This window comes from Hylobates moloch, unplaced genomic scaffold (genome assembly GCF_009828535.3).
Source record: "Hylobates moloch isolate HMO894 unplaced genomic scaffold, HMol_V3 SCAFFOLD_1, whole genome shotgun sequence".
In the NCBI taxonomy this organism is placed as follows: Eukaryota; Metazoa; Chordata; class Mammalia; order Primates; family Hylobatidae; genus Hylobates; species Hylobates moloch.
The window spans coordinates 103,097,100-103,116,907 of NW_026652276.1; the positions used below are offsets into that span (position 1 = coordinate 103,097,100).

At 54.2% G+C, this 19,808-nt stretch overlaps 1 protein-coding gene across 1 annotated transcript in view; it reads right to left on the minus strand.

Moving 5' to 3' along the window:
• The window catches only part of LOC116811559 (general transcription factor II-I repeat domain-containing protein 1), a 93,196-nt gene that overhangs the window by 18,046 nt on the left and 55,342 nt on the right, over positions 1–19,808 (minus strand). The window contains exons 3-8 of the mRNA XM_032756663.2: positions 16,815–16,956; positions 14,053–14,208; positions 11,508–11,691; positions 10,136–10,446; positions 8,612–8,701; positions 5,449–5,532 (exon numbers count right to left, since the gene is read on the minus strand). Coding sequence (XP_032612554.1) covers positions 5,449–5,532; positions 8,612–8,701; positions 10,136–10,446; positions 11,508–11,691; positions 14,053–14,208; positions 16,815–16,956 — 967 coding nt within the window. The remainder of the gene's footprint in view (positions 1–5,448; positions 5,533–8,611; positions 8,702–10,135; positions 10,447–11,507; positions 11,692–14,052; positions 14,209–16,814; positions 16,957–19,808) is intronic.

Genomic DNA, 19,808 nt, shown 5'->3' on the forward strand with positions numbered 1-19,808 from the left:
AATGTCAAAATCATGTCACTTTTCTATTAGGAAATTGGCTGGGCTGGGTGTGGTGCCTCATGCCTGTAATTCCAGCACTCTAGGAGGCTGAGGTGGGCAGATGGCTTGAGCCCAGGAGTTCAAGACCAGCCTGGACAACACAGCAAGACCCCATCTCTGCAGAAAGTAAAATATAAAAAGCTAGGTGTGGTGGTGCACGCCTGTGGTCCCAGCTACTCGGCAGGCTGAGGTGGGAGAATCACTTGAGCCTAGGAGTTCAAAGCTTCAGTAAGCCAAGATCATGCCACTGCACTCTAGCCTGGGCAACAGAGTGAGACTCTGTCTCAAAAAAAATAATAAAAAATGTCCAGTGGCTCCCATCTCATTTGGTGATAGCCAAAGTCCTACCTATGTGACTTCATCACCTCTGACCTCATCTGCCCCCTTCATGCCTCTGTGTGCTCCCCCTACCCCTGCCGCCCCCTTGGTGCCTCCCCTACCGGCCAGGAGCATACACTCAGTTCAACGCCTTTGTACCTGCTCTTCTGTCTGCTCAGATCCCTTTCTCCCAGAAATCCAAAACATCCATCCATCGATCTGTCTATCCATCCATCCATCCATCCATCCATCCATCCATCCATCCATCCGCCCATTCATCCATCCATCCTTTCATTCATCCATCCATCCATCCATCCATCTATCCACCCACCCGGTTGTCCATCCATCCATCCATCCATCCATCCATCCATCCATCCATCCATGTGCCCATTCATTCTTCCATCCTTTTATCCATCCATCCATCCATCCACCCATCCATCCATCCACCCACCCGGCTGTCCATCCATCTGCTCATCCATCCATCCATCCATCCATCCACCCACCCATCCATCCATCCACCCACCCACCCATCTTTCCTTCCTTCCTTCCCTCCCTCCCTCCCTTCCTTCCTTCCTCCCTCCCTCCCTCCCTCCTTTCAGGTGTTTGCTCAAATAGCACCTTGGCAGCCTAACACAACCTCCTCTATCCCTCATTCCCTCCCCTGCTGTGTCTGTCATCCACTGGTCATCACCTGACACTACATCCACACTCATCTCTACGTGTGCTCACTGTCTAGAAAGGAAACTGCATAAGAACAGGGGTTTTGGCCAGGTGCAGTGGCTCATGCCTGTCATCCCAGCACTTTGGGAGGCTACAGTGGTTGGGAAATGCTTGAGCCCAGGAGTTCAAGACAAGCCTGGGCAACACAGTAAGAAGCCATCTCTATAAAAATACACAAAATTAGCCGGGCGTGGGCCTGTAGTCCCAGCTACTTGGCAGGCTGAGGCTGGAGGATCGCTTGAGTCCAGGAGTTCGAAGATGCAGTGAGCTGTGATTGCACCACTACACTCTAGTCTGGGTGACAGAGCGAGACTGTCTGAAAAAGGTAGGGGTTTTGTTTTCTGCCTTACCACTGCGACCTCAACGGGGCTGGGCACACACCAAGTGCTTTCTGCATAGTGAGTATACAAATGGCTAAAGGAAGTGCCCAAGCTTGAGGTTGGCTCCTGGCAGGCGAGTAGTTGCACAGGTGAGCACAGGTGTGTGCCTTCTTCCAGGGAGGAGCTCGGCACGCCCTTCATTCACCAGCGCCATAAACAAGACACACCCCAGAAGCTGATGGCTCTGCCAACAGCCAAGCAGACAGAATCCAGGATCATGCCCAGGCTACTTGCTCTGTTTTCCCAGACTTGTGCCATTTCAGTCATTCACTTCCACCCCAGCTACACGTTTTCATTCATTCATTCATTCATCAAATACTTTTTTTTTTTTTTCCTCCCTGACGGAGTCTTGCTCTGTTGCCCAGCTGGAGTGCAGCGGCACAACCTTGGCTCACTGCAAACTCCCTGACTGGGTTCAAGCAATTCTCCTGCCTCAGCCTTGCAAGTAGCTGGGATTACAGGCGTGTGCCACCACACCTGGCTAATTTTTGTATTTTTAGTAGAGTCAGGGTTTCACCATGTTGGCCAGGCTGGTTTCGAACTCCTGACCTCAGGTGATCTGCCTGCCTTGGCCTCCCGAAGTGCTGGGATTAAAGGCATGAACCACAGTGGCTGGCCCCACACCAAATACTTTTTAAGCACCTGCTATGTTCCTAATACAAGCTGGTACTTTCTTTCTTTCTTTTTTAGAGACAGGGTCTTGCTAACAGCCCAGGCTGAAGTGCAGTGGCGCAATCATTGTTCACTGCAGCCTCAACTTCTAGCTAAAGTGATCCTCCTACCTCAGCCTTTTGAGTAGCTAGGACTACAGGCATGTGTTACTATGCCCAGCTATTTATTTTTTTATTTTTTGAAGAGATGGGGTCTTGCTATGTTGCCCAGACTGATCTTGAACTCCTGGGCTCAAGTGATCCTCCTGTCTCAGCCTCCCAAAGTGCTGAGATTACAGGCATGAGCCATCGCTCTTGGCCTTAAGCAAGTGCTTTCACGGGTCCCCCTTCCCCTGACCTGAGTATCCACTTCAGTCTTGCTTCCCCGTGTGACCACGGATGGGGCCTCCACACACTGTCCTCCCTCCAAGCTTCCGTATCTCCTGGCTGTTCCTCAGGCCCCTCCCTGTCCTAGCCCTGCTTCTCTGGCCACACCATGCTTTGTCTGTGTTCCTATAAGTGCCAGCCCAGAGCTGGACCTCCGTCCAGCCCCACTTGGGCCCTCCCTTGGGTGCCTCTGACAGTTTTCCTTTGACACAGCGGCCCAGGTCTGCGTTGGTGGCTTTGGCATCCAGATCCCACTGAGATGTCACACTTAGCTCATTGTCAAATGAAACCTTCGAAATCTCAACAGCTGGCAAAGCATCTCTCCCCACAACCCCCCCACCTCCCACATCAGCAGCCACCCCCAGCCCCAGCCCTTGAGCAATTGGTCCTTTGAGTGCCTGTGAATTCATCTCCGTCTGGTTCATCTGGTTTATTGGGGCCTGTCTTTTCAGCAGTGGAGAGATTCAGTGGACAGAGGGCCAACCCCCCAACTCTGCTGTTGCCCCTTGGGAAGGGGCTGCCTTCATGCAGTGCCACCTTGCACCCTCCTCGGCCCCTCACCTGGTCCCAGCATCTTCCCAGAGGACATGTCCTCAAGGCTTCCTGAAGCCTAACATTTCCCCCAATTCTTATTTTTCTGTTTCTTCCTCCTCTGCACCACCCACACCGTCACTGGCCCAATTCACCCAGATTTGGTGGCTGGTAGAGCTGGGGGCAGGGGTTGCTCACCCACGATCTGTGGGATGCCTTGGGCTGCCAAACGCCGATGCCACCATCCGGGGGGGTCCCCAGTACTCCTGGGCAGCTGCCTTCTCCCCCACGCAGCTCCCCAGAGGGAGCTCTGGCTTTATGGGGAACAAGTTCTTGACCACTCCACACCCAACACTCTTTGGATGTGACTCAGGAACTGACATTTGGAAAAGGCTTTTGGCATTTTGGAAAGTCCAGAGCGTGGGACAGGCCAGAACATTGGCCTGGGCAGAACCCTCCCAAGGCAGGCAGAGCCGGCTCCTCCCTGGTTCCCCTCCCCCAACCTCTGCCTGGCTCACACCTGCCTGGGGTGGGGAGAGACTCAGGGGCAGGTGCAGACAGCCCTTTGCAGCTCTGAGGAGTGAGGAGGCGTGGCTGGGCCAGGGTGGCCACATCAAAGGCAGCCGGCTATCCCAGGCTCCTCACTAAGGCCTCCAGAGTCTTGCTCAGCCCCATGTCAATATGGAAGGTCCAGCCCACACACAGAGGCTGCCCCAGATGTGGTCACAAGACACCTCGTCCATGAAGCCACCCCTGACTTCCCAGCCTATTGAGGCTGTTTCTTCCTTGGAATTATCCTCCCTTCTTTTTTTTCTTTTTAAATTCTTTTCTTAATGATTTTTTTTTTTTTCGAGAGAAAGTCTCACTCTGTCACCCAGGCTGGAGTGCAGTGGCATGATCTCAGCTCACTGCAACCTCCGCCTCCCGGGTTCAAGTGATTCTCCTGCCTCAGCCTCCCAAAGTAGCTAGGATTACAGGTGCATGCCACCATGCCACGCCCGGTTAATTTTTGTATTTTTGTAGAGATGGGGTTTCACCATGTTGGCCAGGCTGGTCTGGAACTCCTGAGCTCAAGTGATTCACCCTCCTCGGCCTCCCAAAGTGCTGGGATGACAGGCGTGAGCCACAGCGCCCACCACTTGTGTTTTCTTTCCAGAGTGCGGTGGGCTGACATCTGCTATGAGCCTGACTCTGTCCTGGGTGCTAGGGACAAAGAGAGGGGCTGGGTGCAGTCCTGGCTCTCAGGGACACAGCAGCAGGCAGGGGGCGTCAAGTTCCCAATGTGTCACAGAGAGGGAACCATCAGGGTACCCAGGCCTACCTGGCCCAGGCTGGGGATCCAAAGGCTTCCTGCGAGTCTCAAAGAACAATTAGGAATTTGTCCCTAAAATGTGAAAAGACTGTGCCAGGCAGAGGGCACAGCACAGGTAAAGGCTGGGAGGTGGGAAATGGTGTGTTACTGTGGGGACTTGCACATGAGGCCAACAGAGATTTTTCTGGATAGTTCCCCTGATGGGCAATCTGTTTTGTTGTTTTTTTGTAGAGATAGGGTCTCGCTCTGTTGCCCAGGCTGGAGTGCAGGGGTACAATCATAGCTCACTGTAGCCTCAACCTTCTGGACTCAAGCAATCCTCCCACCTCAGCCTGCAAATAGCTAAGACCACAGGTGTGGGGTTAATTTTTTAATTTTTAATTTGCATTTATTTATATTTTTTGAGACAGAGTCTCACTCTGTCACCAGGCTGAAGTGCAGTGCCACGATCTCGACTCACTGCAACCTGCGCCTCCAGGTGCCAGTGATTCTCGTGCCTCAGGATCCGAGTAACTGGGATTACAGGTGTGTATTACCACACCCAGTTAATTTTTGTATTTTTAGTAGAGACAGCGTTCCGGCATGTTGGCCAGGCTGGCCTTGAACTCCTGACCTCAGGTGATCCGCCTGCCTCTGCCTCCCAAAGTGCTGGGATTACAGGCATGAGCCACCGCGCCCAGCCTAGTTAAAAAATTTTTTTTTGTAGAGACGGGAGGTCTCACTATGTTGGTCAGGCTGGTCTTGAACTCCCGGCCTCAGGTGATCTTCCCACCATGGCCTCCCAAAGTGCTGGGATGACAGGCATGAGCCACCGCGCCCGGCCCCCAGATGGGTAATCTCTGCCCCCAACCTGCCCCGCTCCCCACCACTGAGCCCAGGTCTGGGGCTTTGCCATCAGTTCCGCCCCCTGAAGAATCTGGAAGGGAAATATTGACACAACCACCCCCTACCCAGACAGGAGGAGCCCGCGACGGATGACATTAGTGGTGCCGGCGCGCGGGAGCCAGCATATGGCTCCCGCTGCCGTGTTGGGGAACACGAGTGATTGCCACGTAATGAGATGCTCAACACGGCTGCTGGGGCCACACGGCGGGCCGCGCCGCCCACTCACCATATCTGCTGTTAAACAGGATCTGCACACACTCCCGGAGCGTGTTGATGTCCTCGGTTTCCTTTATGAAGGCGTCCCACTTCTCTATCAAAACACAGGAGGCACAAGTGAGCAGGGCCCCACGGGACGGTCACATGCACTCCACCGGCCATGACCACTGGGCTTTCACCCCAGAGCCCCCGAGGCCAGCCCCAGCCCCCAGTCCTTCCACCCTCTCCCACCTCGGACCATACACCAATTCAGGGTGCTCTGATGGTCTCCCGTCTGCCCGTTCCTGCCCTAACATTTGTCTCTGGCCTCTCCCACGGGTGTGGTGTCAGAACAGGCTCAGCCTGTCCATCCCAAGCCCATCCTGCCCCAGACATACAGGAGGCTGGAAGAGCAGTCCCTTCAGCAGAAAAAGAGGTCGAGTCTTACGTTTTTTTTTTTTTTTTCTTTAGATGGTGTCTCACTCTGTCACCCAGGCTGGAGTGCAGTGGCATGGTCTTGGCTCACTGCAACCTCCGCCTCCCGGGTTCAAGCGATTCTCCTGCCTCAGCCTCCCGAGTAGCTGGGATTACAGGGCACCTGCCACCACACCTGGCTAATTTTTGTGTTTTTAGTAGAGATGGGGTTTCACCATGTTGGCCAGGCTGGTCTCAAACTCCTGACCTCAGGTGATCTGCCTGCCTTGGCCTCCCAAAGTGCTGGGATTACAGGTGTGAGCCACCATGTCCAGCCTAAGGTCGAGTATTTTATTTTTTAATTTAATTTTTTTTTTTTTTTGAGACGGAGTCTCGCTCTGTCGCCCAGGCTGGAGTGCAGTGGCGCAATCTCGGCTCACTGCAAGCTCCGCCTCCCGGGTTCACGCCATTCTCCTGCCTCAGCCTCTCCGAGTAGCTGGGACTACAGGCGCCCGCCACCACGCCCGGCTAATTTTTTGTATTTTTAGTAGAGACGGGGTTTCACCGTGGTCTCGATCTCCTGACCTTGTGATCCGCCCGCCTCAGCCTCCCAAAGTGCTGGGATTACAAGCGTGAGTCACCGCGCCCGGCTTAATTTAAATTTTTTTAAAAAAATAGAGACAGGGTCTCACTCTGTTGCCCAGGCTGGACTGCAGTGGTGCAATCATAGCTCACTGTAGCCTTGAACTCCTGGGCTTACGTGATCCCTCTGCATCGGCCTCCCAAGCAGCTGGGATGACAGGTATGAGCCAACACTCCTGGCTGTGTTTTTTCTTTTTTTCTTTTTTACAGACAGCGTCTCACTCTGTTGCCCAGGCTGGAGGGCAGTGGTGTGATCATAGCTTGATCATAGCTCACAGCAGCCTCCAACTCTTGGACTCAAACGATCCTCCCGCTTCAGCCTCCTGAGTAGCTGCGACTACAGGTGCCCACCACCATGTCTGGCTAAGGGCTGAGTCTTGATCTTGAGAATCTAACCCTTGTACCTCCTACATCTGAGGTCTCACTCAGCACTGGCCTTGTTGGCTTCCCCCAAACTCTCAGCTCTGCTGGTCTTTCTCTCAAAACCTCTGTCTTGATTGAATAATAACAAGTGATCGTTGGTTCATTTATAATCAGTAAAAGTAACAACTTTAATTTGTTAAGTGCTTATCTGTGCTAAGTACTTTATATATATAATAATATCCTATTTAATTCCTTATGACAAGTTTTAAACAGAGATATTATTCCTATTTTGCAGATAGGAAAACTGAGGCTCAAAGAAGCTGAGTATCTTGCTTGCAATAACCCAGTGAGATTCTATCCCAGCTTGTGCCCCTCGCCCATGGGCCTGTCATGATGCTGTTCCATCTGGACATTCACGTCTCCTCCCTGCCAGGGCTGGCCCTTGTTTGGGGCAGTGGCAGGTTGGGTTGTTGTGGCGGTGGTCCTCCATTCTGATCCCAGGGGACTGGGCTTTTTCTTTCTTTCTTAAAATTTTGTAGAGATGGGGTCTCACTAGGTTGCCCAGGCTGGTCTAGAACTTCTGGCCTCAAGCCATCCTCCCACCTTAGCCTCCCAAAGCACTGGGATTACAGGTGTTAGTCACCACACCTGGCCTAGGACTGGGTTTTCTTACAGAACCTCTTCCTGGAGGTGAGGCTGAGGCCCTCAAAGCAAAACTGCTGGCAAGTCCTACTGCATTCCTTCTTGGTATAACTGAATCCCAAACTTTCCTACATTCAGGCCTTCTGTGTGATACTTTAAAAATCTGTCCATTTTTTTTTTTTTTTTAATATATCACTGCCTTTAAAAGGTAGAGTTTAATTCCTCTCCCACAGAGGGTAGGCTGGATCATGTTTCTGGCTTCTAACAGATAGAATATGACAGCAATTTCTAAGGATGGGTCATAAAAGCCATGTGGCTTCCTCATTCCTCTCTTTTGGATCAAGAACTCTGGAGGAAACCAGCGGCCATGTTGTGAGGATGCTCAAGCAGCCCCGTCAAGGCTAGCCCACGTGGTGGGGAACTGAGGCCTCCTACCAACAGCCATGTGAATGAGCTCAGAAGCGTCTCCTCCCGCCCCAGTTGAACTCTTGGATGACAGTAGCCCCAGCTGACATTTTGACTGCATCCTCATGAGAGACACTGATCCAGCACTGCCCAGCTCAGCCAGTCCTGAATTCCCAACCCCCAGAAACTGTGAGGTAATAAACACTTGATGTTTTAAGCTCCATTTTGGGGTTATTTATTTTATTTTTTGTTACAACTTTTTTTTAGAGATAGGGTCTAACTGTTGCCCAGGCTGGAGTGCAGTGGTGCGATCATAGCTCACTGTAGCCTCCAACTCCTGGGCTCAAGTGATCCTCTCGCCACAGCCTCCCAAGTAGCTAGGACTACGGGTAGGCACCACCATATCCACTAATTTTTCTTATTTTTTGTAGAGACAGCATTTCGCTACGTTGCCCAGGCTGGTCTCAAACTCCTGGCCTCAAGCAACCCTCCTGCCTCGGCCTCCCAAAGTGCTGGGATTACAGGCATGAGACACCATGCCTAGTCTGGGGTAGTTTATCACACAGCAGTAGATAACTATTACACCCCAGTTTACTTGCAGCCCCTTGAGCAGAGCTATTCCTCCTTTCTTTTACAAAGACCCAGGAGATACACTTCCATTTCAATGAGCACCACCTCCAACCTCAGATTCCCACCCAGTCCGGGGTGCTGCATGGGCGCTGTCCTACCTGACTTGTCATGGACGATGGAGAAGAGAATGCGCTTGGAGGCATGGACATTCTGGATGAGAGGTCCACCAGGCCCGGTGGGCTTCTGTCCTGGACAAGGGAGAGAAGGAAGCAGGTTCCAGGTGGGACCCAAGAGGGTTCCCCAGATCTGGCCCCACTGCACAGGCCCTGGCTCTGGGGTAACAGCCTCATCTGCCAGGGACATCCAATAACTGATTCCTGTGATCACGAACTCAAGGCAAGGACCCTGACCAGAGGCCTAAGACATTCTGCACCAGAATCTGCTAGCCAAAAGCCAGGTTAACAAGAAAGGGATGTCGGAGGTCACCTTTTCCAGGGAAGAACACTTGTTTTACGTGTATAAGCTCGAAGCCCTGGTCAGCCCACATATTTGGGCTTTTTTCCCCCTTATAATAATAATAATGAGTATATATAACTTACAAGCACCTACTACAGGCCAAGCATTAGACCCAAATGCTTTTTTTTTTTTTTTTTTTTGGTAGAGATAGGATCTTGCTATGTTACCCAGGCCGGTCTCAAACTCCTGAGCTCAAGCAATCCTTCCACCTCAGCCTCCCAAAGAGCTGGAATTATAGGTATGCCTGGCCAGACCCAGTGCTTTAATACAGCAACTCTCAAACTTGAGCACATTGGAACCACTTGGCAGAGTTATCCAAAAAGACTACTGGGTCCCATCCCCAAAGCTTCAGATTCAGCAAGACTGCAGTGGGGCCTGAGAATATGCATTTTTAACCCTCTCAGGAGATGCTACTGCCACCGATCTGTCATTTAATTATGATCACACTTCTTCTGGGAAGCAGGTACCGCTAGCATCGCCATTTTATAGAGGAAGAAACTGAGGCTCAGAGAGTAGAGATTTGCCCCAGGATGCATAGCCACTAAGTAGAGGAGCCAGGATATGAATCCAGGTGCTCCTCACCTGCAGCTGTTCCTTTTGTCCTGTCCACCCCAGGACCTACTTCCCCCAGTGCCCTCAATCAGGCTGGGTATGCAGTGGGTGCTCATTCAATTGGAGCGGGTCCTCACGGAATGCATGGGGATGACTAGTATGCTTACTTCCTTTATAGCACGTGATGTAGATCTCCCACTTTTGACACCTGAAATATTGCTGGTGCTTTTTTTTTTTTTTTTTTTGAGACAGAGCTGTGCTGTCACCCAGGCTGGAGTGCAGAGGTGTGCAATCATAGCTCAATGTAGCCTCAAACTCCTGGGCTCAGGCAATCCTCCTGCCTCAGCCTCCTGAGTAGCTGGGACCCAAGGAGTCCTCATAGGCGTCCTCTTAGTCCAAGGCCAAGGACATCATTCACAGATGGCTGAGCAGAGACCCAAGGTCCAAGGGGTCTCAGCCAGGACACCATCTGTCCAGTCCCACCCCCATGCCCAGACATGGCTCCTTCCAACCTAAGAGGGCCCAGGCATCCTGACCTGCCCTGGGAGGATGTCCCCTGCATGAGTGACTTCTGTCCCATCCCCCAGACTTGGAGATCCCAGCAGCAATGTTACCACAACAGTCGGAGAAGTCTTGGGCACCGGTGGCCTTGGGCTCTGGCATGGGCCGGCTCAGGCCCAGGTCGCTGGGGGCAAGGGGGCAGGAAGGTGCTTCCTGCTTGAGCTCTCGGATGGCGTGGTTGGGGAGCGCTGTGCTGTACAGGAAGCTGGCCATGGAGGAGGAGGTGGCGGTGGGGGGCAGGTCCTGGGGTGGCACCTTCGGGGCCTGGCCATGCAGGCCACAGTCCCGTGACCCCTTGGGTATCAGGGAGACACCATTCAGCTCCACCAGGGCCTTCGAGTCCCGCCCGCCATCCTCAAGTGGCCTGAGTAAAGGAGAGGACACATGGACAGCTTTGTACATCTGTTTCACATGTTGCAGCTCTTCCCCCGTAACCCCACATCCCTGCCCTCTGCAGAACATAACAGCCCCATAAGGAGGGCAGGACAGGAGCTGCTCTTCCACTTCACAAGTGGGGATGCAGGCTCAGAGGTGGGAATGGTGTGCCCAGGGCCACAGAGCTAGGCCACCGGAGGACCTGGGCCCTGCCCCTCTGCTCCAGTCCACTGATCAGATCCCGCCAGGTGCAGTTGATTGCCTCCTGTCTCCCGCTGCACCCCTCCCCTTCCTGCCTCTGCACTGCCTGGGGCACTTAGCAGAGATGGGTTCAACCTTAAGCCCTCAGGCTGCCTTCCTGGCTCTCCTGACAACTAGTACTGTCTCAGACCAGCCTCAACAACCTAATCTCCCCGGGTCCCTAATTAACACTAGATTTACAACCTGAGCAAGCACAGGACATGGTTCTCCCATTTCTGACGCCTAAAATGCCACATTTTTTTTTTTAAGAGACAGGGTCTTGCTCTGTTGCCCATGCTGGAGTGCAGTGATGCAATCACAGCTCACTGCATCCTCAAACTCCTGGGCTCAAGCAAGCCTCCTGCCTCAGCCTCCTGAACAGCTGAGATGACAGTTGTGCACCACCACACCTGGGTAATTTTTCTTTTTTTTTTTGGCAGAGACAGGGTCTTGGTATGTTGCCCAGGCTGGTCTCAAACTCCTGGCCTTAAGTGATCCTCCCACCTCAGCCTCCCAAAGTACAGGCATGAGCTACTGTACCCGACCACTTTGGTGCTATTTTGTCCCAAGTCATGTCTCTTCAAGTCTCTCTGCAATGCAACTTCACTGGGAAGACTTCGAGGCTTAATGACCTGGCTCAGATCCTGTTCTATGACTTCGCTTTCACTTCACCTCCACCATCAGACTGGGAGCTTTCAACACCAGGGTCCCCCATGGGCATCTCAAGTCCCTTCCCCTCTGGCTAAGTTGCCTCCAGCCCCCGGCCCTGGCCTGGCCCTGGCCCAGCCCCAGGCCGGCTGCCTCACTCACCTCTTGAGCTTGAAGCGGATGCGGTGGCTGTGTTCCAGGATGGCCATGAGGGCCTTTGGGTCGTACTCGGCCGGCCTTCGGAAGGCCAGGCCCTCGGGCAGCCCCTGCACGGCCAGCAGCCCTGGCTCCCTGAGCAGCCTCTCGTAGGGCAGTGGCACCACACTGGCCCTTCCCAGGGCCTCGCCTGTAGGGGAGAGTCCAGGAGAGGGACCTGGTATGAGAGGGCAGCCAGGCTGGGGTCAGGGCTGCTGTGCCCCAGAGTGGGGGCAGTGTTGAGTGGCTCTCCTTGGTGCGGGGTTCCCATGGACCCCTCATAACTGCAGACTTTGTGCAGAATAACTGCCTGTAGGCTGGGGGTGGGTGCTGTGGACAAGGCCCCATTGTCTGCATCTGGGGGGCTGCGGCTCCCCCACCAAGCAGGTTCCCTGCTGCCCTCCCCGGCCAAGCCCCTCTCCACTCTGGGCACCTGGCTGGAGGGGAAACCGGGGACTACAAGGGCCCAGAGGACAGAGCAGAGGCAGACAATCCGGTGGGAGAAAAGAGGGTAGAAGGGATGGAGAAGTGGGGACTTGCATGAGCCAGGCTGCAAGGAAAAAGCTGTAAGGGCTGGGCGTAGTGGCTCACGCCTGTCATCCCAGCATTTTGGGAGGCTGAGGTGGGAGGATCGTTTAAGGCCAGAGGGACCAAGAGTGGGGAGAGAAAGCAAGAAGAAGAGGAAGTGGAGAGGGAGCAAAAATAGGGGATTCAGAAAAAGATGGGAGAGGCCAGGTGTGGTGACTCACGCCTGTAATCCCAGCACTTTGGGAGACCGAGGCAGGTGGATCACTTTAGGTCAGGAGTTTGAGACCAGCCTGGCCAGCATGGTGAAACCCCGTCTCTACTAAAAATACAAAAATTAGCCAGGTGTGGTGGCAGGCGCCTGTAATCCCAGCTACTCAGGAGGCTGAGGCAGGAGAATCGCTTGAACCCAGGACGCGGAGGTTGTAGTGAGCCGAGACTGCACCATTGCACTCCAGCCTGGGCAACAGAGCGAAACTTTGTCTCAAAACAACAACAACAACAACAACAACAGCAGCAGCAGCAGCAGCAGCAGCAGCAGCAGCAGCAGAAAAAGACAGGAGAGAGGAGGAAGAGACAGACTGAGAAGACGCAGGAACAAAGATGGGGGCTTGGGGGCACAGAGGAGGGGAGGCAGGCTGGGGACTGAGGACTGGGCACTGGGATATCTGTTGTCACCTCCATGCTACAGCCCCCATCCTGGGCCAGAAAGAGGCCCATCCTCTCGTAGCCTCCTTGAATTCTGCCGAAAGTGGACAAGGGGGGCCAGGGCAAGGCGGGCAGGGGCACGGGGGGCTCTGCGCCTGGGCCCTGCAGCTGGCAAAAGTGTCGACAGGGGCACAGCCAACCATGCATGGCAAGTCCCCCATCCCAGGGTGGACAGTGTGGCCACCCAGGGCCTCTGGGTACCCCTCCTTCTGACATAAGAAGAGCAGAAGTTTCCTCACAGACCTTTGCTCCATAAAACCAAAAGCTACAGTAGGAGAAGGGATAAAACCAAATCAGAAATGAATGAGGTGGGACCCTGAGGACCAAAGGGACCTGCCCAAGGTTTCTGCCCAATGTTTCCCAGGGCATGTGAAGGCCACCACTAGGGCCCTGAGGCCCTCTGCAACCTGATGCTTCCCAAGGGAGGCCAGGTCTCCTCTCCCTGCAGGAAAGGCATGGCTAAGCAATCAGCCTTCACTTAGTCATTCAACAAACATTCTCTGAGCACCTGCTTTTGCTGGGCTCTGAACTGTAGGCTGGAGACAGCTAGAAAGGGCAGACACAGCCTCTGACCATGGAGAGCTCTTGGGCTGGTGAGGGGACAGGGCACTGTGGGTGCCAAGAGAGGGGCCTAAACCCACTGTGAGGGGGCTTCCAGGAGCAGAGCCTCAGTGCCACGCAGGTGTCCGCCAGACAGAGGAGGGGAAAGGCAGTCTCAAGAGATGCAACAGCGTGAAGGCCAGGGCATGTGAAATGAACCAGCGAGTGCTGGAGAACAGGAAGTGTTTCTGTAGGGAGGTCAGTAGGGCCCCGTCACCTAGTGGGAGAAGAAGGTGTGGAGGGGATGAGGATGGGTGTGTGGGCCCCTGTGCCATGCTCAGGGAGATGGGGAGCCCCTGAAGGCTGTGGAGAGAAGAGCTTCATTCATGGTCAGGCTTGTGCTTTGAGAAGATGCCCTTGGTTGCAGGGCAGGTATGGGGAGCTGGTCTGGAGGCAGGGAGACCGTGGCAAGCCCGGGGCTATTTCTAGGCCAGAGGTGGCAGTGACTTGAGCCAGGGCAGGGACAGTGGGGGTGGAGGTTTGGAAAGCGGCTGGAGCAGAACATCTGTGTCTGGGAATGCAGCGATGAGGAAGGGCTGGGGTAGCCAGTATCCCCATGCCTTGGGGTCTGGCTTTGCCCAGGGCCCGTAGTGGGACAGGAGGGGGCCCCCTCTGCTGGGTGGGGACCCAGGCTCCCACCCTCCCTGGGGCCCCCAAATGGAATGAGGAAGGATCTTACTATAAAGAACATCAAACACCTCCTCTACCATCTTCCGCAGAAGGTACACATCTGAGCCATGTTCCAGGGAGGACCGAGGGAGGCTACGGCCTCCGCCCTCGCCCCGCTGCACCTTCTTGGGGTGCTCTGCCTCCGGATCCTTCCATGGGGGCCCTCCTGTGGGACACAGAGCACACGAGGCCACAGTGAGCACCCATCTCACCACCCGGCCTTCGAGTTGGGATGTCTCTGCCCTGTGCTGAGCTGCGGAGACTGGCACACAATGTGATACACGAGTGAATGAATGAATGAAGAATTAATGAGTGAGCAAGCCCTATCCCAACCACCCCACTGAGGGCCAGGGCTGGTCATCTCAGAGTTCCCAGTGCCTGGCCCAGGGCTGGGCCTCACCTCTGGTCACCTCTAATTTGCTGTGTGACCTTGGGTAAGTCCCTTCTCTCTCTGAGCCTCAGTCTGTGAATGTTCACAGGAGGCCACTATTCCAGCTCAGAACTGAGGTTCGATGAATGTTCCATCTGTGTCTTTCTGAGATGGAGTCTCACTGTGTCGCCCAGGCTGGAGTGCAGTGGCACAATCTCGGCTCACTACAACCGCCACCTCCAGGGTTCAAGTGATTCTCCTGCCTCCTGGGACTACAGGCGCCCGCCACCCCGCCCGGCTAATTTTTTGTATTTTTAGTAGAGACGGGGTTTCACCGTGTTAGCCAGGATGGTCTCAATCTCCTGACCTCGTGATCCGCCCGCCTTGGCCTCCCAAAGTGCTGGGATTACAAGCATAAGCCACCGCGCCCGGCCTTGCCCAGCTAATTTTTGTATTTTTAGTAGAGATGGGGTCTCACCATGTCGGCCAGGGTGGTCTCGAACTCCTGACCTCAGGTGATCCACCCGCCTCGGTCCCCCAAAGTGCTGGGATTACAGGCGTGAGCTACCGTGCCCGGCCCCATCCATGCCTTTCTGTGCTCTGACACAAACACTGTCTTGACCAATCTATGCCCCCGTTTTCTGCTCTGCCGGAGGGAGAGAAAACAGGCACCCCCCAACCCCTGCTCCGAGGAGGCCATGGGTTGCAAACAGCAGGTTCATGACAGGCTGGGCCAGGGTGGGGACCGGAGAGTGCTGGTGGATCCTTGGGGAATGTTCTAGAAGCTGCACTGGAAAGGAGATGAGAGGAGGGGCCTGCGGCCCCCTCCCAGCTTGGAGCCTGTTCTCCTCTGGGATCTGCGGAGCTTGAAATAAACCAGCCGAGTTCCTGGTGCTATAAATAGCGGCTCTGCGTGGCTCTAGAAGGCAGGTGCACTGCCTCAGGCTCTGGGCGGCTGGGGTGCCACACAACCTGCTGCTGTCCACTCTACTGGCCCCAGTCCCCCATCCTGGCCCTGGAGAAGGTCTAGGCTCTGAGGGCTGAGTGGGGTGGGGGCTGGCTGGAGATGCGGCTGCACCCCAGTAATGCTAGGCCCAGCCCTGGGGGATGCCTGTCCCTGAAACAGCTGATCTTAGGGGTGTGATGTGAATACTAATAATAGTAACAACAGCTGGTGTCTACTGAGTGTGAACCAAGTGCCAGACACTGCCCTAAGTGCTTGTCAGGTACAAATTCGTTTAACCCTCAGACCCACCCGTTCTCCCCTTTCACAGATGAGCAGGTCGAGGCACAGCAGTTGTGGACCCAGGCGGCCTGTTCTCTTAAAGTCATGCTATACCATGGTTCTTGTGAGATGGGGACTCACTGTCACCCAGGCTGGAGTGCAGTGGTGCCATCGTAGCTCACTGCAGCCTTGAACGCACAGGCTCAAGTGATCCTCCTGCCTCAGCCTCTCGAGCAGCTGGGACTACAGGTGTGCACCATCAAGCCTGGTTAATTTTTTAATTTTTTGTAGAGACAGGGTCCTTGCTATGTTGCCCAGGCTGGTCTCCAACTCCTGGGCTCAAGTGATCCTCCCATTTCAGCCTCCCGAAGTGCTAGAACTACAGACATGAGCCACTGCACCTGGCCTAAGATGTTAACCGTGACTATAGCCATGACAGTGCCTGCCCCATCAGGTTGATGTCAGGGTAGGTGAGTTAGCATCAGAAAAGATGTCATGCACAGCAGGCATTCAATAAATCTTATTGGAACATGGCCAGGCGCGGCAGCTCACATCTGTAATCCCAGCATTTTGGGAGGCTGAGGTCAGGAGTTCGAGGCCAGCCTGGCCAACATGGTGAAACGCCGTCTCTACTAAAAATACAAAATTAGTCGGGCATGGTGGTGGGTGCCTGTAATCCCAGCTACTTGGGAAGCTGAGGCAGGAGAATCACTTTAACCTGGGAGGCGGAGGTTGCAGTGAGCCAAAATTGTGCCACTGCACTCCAGCCTGGGTGACAGGGCGAGACTCTGTCTCATTTAAAAAAAAAAAAAAATTGTGTTGGAATAAGCTCATTTGGTCCTTGTGTTCAGAAATACATAGTTAAGGGGAAGAACTGAGCAGCAACCTTGGCCTTGGTGTCCCCCTCTGGAAAAGGCAGATGGAAGTGGCTGGCTCTGGCCTACACTGGGGTTCACCCAGCCAGTCTCTCTCAACTCAGGGGCTGCTGAATGATTCCAGCAAAAACCGTGGCTGCCTCAATAACACCACATCGGGAATCTCAGACAACCTAGCTTGTTAGGTTCACCCCCCACACACCGCCACCCTGGCTAGACAGGGTTGGGGACCCAGAGATGGGCTAGAGCGCCTGCCCTCGGGAAAGGGCGGGCCCGGCCCTCTGGAGCCCTGGGGTACTCACGGCAGAACCTGAGGAAGTCTGACTGTAGCTCCTTCCGGGCATTCAGGAACATTCTGCCCTTCTCTGTGCCCACCACAAAGGCGCTCTCATCGTGCACGGCGACACAGGCCACCTCGGCATTCAGTTTGGACAGCGCTGAGCACTGTGGGAAGAGCAGGGTGTGTGAGTGGAAGGGCTCCCCACACTCCGAACACCTCTAGTACCCACTTTGGGGGTGGGATGTGAGCTCCCAGCTGCCTGACACCCCAGCAGCAGCTCCAGGGACAGACGGCCCCTCTATTGTTCTTGGTCTCAGATTCTGTAGTGGGACTGAATGAATGGCCCTGCAGGGATTGGCGATGGGGGGCTGGAGGAAGACAAGTGTCCTCTGCTCCTCCCTCCAAGGTCCTCCTCATTGGGGTAAGCCCACCTTAGCCCCAGCCCCAGGGACAATGCCGTGCTGGGTTTTCTTGGCCCCTCTCAAGTCCTGGATGAGGAGGAGGTGGGAAGAACTGCAGGAGAGGCGGGGATTGGACAGACTGGGGCTGCAATCCCACCTCGGCCGCTTCTGCTGTGGGACTTGAGCAAGTCACATCCCTCCCCTGGGCTCCAGTTTCCACATCTGTTTTGTTTTGTTTTTTGAGACACAGTCTTACTCTGTCGCCCAGGCTGGAGTGCAGTGGCACAATCTTGGTTCACTGCAAGCTCTGCCTCTCAGGTTCAAGCGATTCTCCTGCCTCAGCCTCCCGAGTAGCTGGGACTACAGGCGCCCGCCACCATGCCTCGCTAATTTTTGTATTATAAATAGAGATGGGGTTTCACCATGTTGGCCAGGCTGGTCTCAAACTCCTGACCTCAGGTGATCTGCCCATCTCAGCCTCCCAAAGTGCTGGGATTACAGGCGTGAGCCACTCTGCATGGCCAGTTTCCACATCTGTAGAATTGGGGACAAGCAGCCCAGTTCCACAGCGCCACTGGGCTTGGGTATGGGGATTCAATGGTTGGAGGAAAAAGATCTCTAAACTGGGACACCCTGTATGGGTACACAAGCAGCTGGCTATCCTCATGGCCCCAGAGTCGAGGTCTGCAGCCCCATAGCTCAAAGGCCTTAATATAGGGGGTCCCTGCAACCAAGACCACCAGCATCTCAGGTCTCTGACCTACCCCATCAGGAAAACCCTGACTGTGAAGCCTGTGGCAGGCAGTTGTGCCTAATAAATGCTGGTTTTCATCTGAGTCAGGTAGTGCTGGCAGTTATAAAGTCTGGCTTCCAATTGCAGTTCTGTGCTGTGTGGCCTGGGCCAGGTAACCTCTCTGGGCCATAATCTTGCCTATTGTGCCAGCCCCAGCCTGGAGTCGCTCTGCTTAGGAAGGTGCAGGCGGCGTGGGGCCAGGAGGCCTGTCCTCCAGGGTCCCTACTGGAAAATTAAAACACAGGGCATTCATTTTCTTCTAAGATGAAAACAAAAGCTTGCTGTTCCCTTTCTGTGCGGGAACACTGTAGACTATTAACAAAAAATAAAACAAATAAATCCAGCTGTTTCTCATCCATCACAGCTGAAAGAGCTGCTTCATCCCACAGTCACCGCTCAGCTGAAGACGCCGAGACCACGGCAGAAAACTCACTCACCTAAAGGCATCCAGAGTGGGTGGGGAAGAGGATTTGAGATTGGGAGTGGGTGACGAAGGCACATCCCTTCAGCCCACCCTCCCTACAGGCCACCAAAAGACCCTGGCATTTGGAGGAGGCTGGACTTAGGTCACTGCTAAGCAAATGTCATTGTCACCCATGAGCGTCCCTCAAGAAATCCTTAAAAGGCCCAGGGACAGGCAGAGCCTGTCTTGTTCACACTGCTAGGATAACTATAGGGTCATGTGCTCCTCCAAGGAGGCTCTGAAACACTCGCTAGACCACTGCTGCCAAGTAGAACTTTTTTTTTTGTTTGTTTTTGAGACAAAGTCTTGCTCTGTCACCTAGGCTGGAGTGCAGTGGCACGACCTCGGCTCACTGTAACCTCCGCCTCCCAGGCTCAGGCGATTCTCCTGCCTCGGCCTCCCGAATAGCTAGGACCACAGACGTGCATCACCATGCCTGGCTAATTTTTGTATTTTCAGTAGAGATGGAGTTTCACCATGTTGGCCAGGCTAGTCTCAAACTCCTGGCCTCAAGTGATCTGCCCCACTCAGCCTCTCAGGGTGCTGGGATTATATGCGTGAGCCATTGCGCCTGGCCAACCCAGTGTAACTTTCCATGACAATGAAAACATTCTACGTCTGCACTGTCCAATCCATAGACAGCAGCCACTTCTGACTACTGAGCACGTAAAATGAGGCTGGTGCAACTGAACAACTGAGTTTATTTCGTTTTAACGAATTCGAATTTAAATGAATCAGGCGCGGTGGCTCACGCCTGTAATCCCAGCACTTTGGGAGGCTGAGGCAGGTGGATCACCTGAGGTCAGGAGTTTGAGACCAGCCTGGCCAGCATGGTGAAACCCTGTCTCTACTAAAAACACAAAAAAATTAGCCAGGCGTGGTGGCGCACACCTGTAATCCCAGCTACAAGGGAGGCTGAGGCAGGAGAATCACTTGAGCCCAGGAGGCGGAGGTTGCAGTGAGCCAAGATCGCACCATTGCACTCCAGCCTGGGTGACAGAGCAAAACCCTGTCTCCAAAAAAAAAAAAAAAAAAATTGCAAATAGCCACATGTCGCTAGTGGCCATGGCATCGCCCATCACTGCCCACGTCAGCCACACCTCCATCACTGCCAAGCTCACAGTGCTTTCGGACACAGGGCTGAGCTCCTGGGGCCCCCTCCTCATGAAGGTCACTCTGCATAGGGGAGGGGTCGTCATGGAGAGAGTGTGGCACCCAGCCCCTTTTCCAGGGGTGTCTCCCACCACTGCCCCAAACACCACTTAAGCAGCCCTTGAGCCACCTACAGCAGGAACAGCTTGAAGGAGGTCCTTTATTTTTTGGGGAGACTTTGTACCCAGAAATTCACTTTAAAAACTG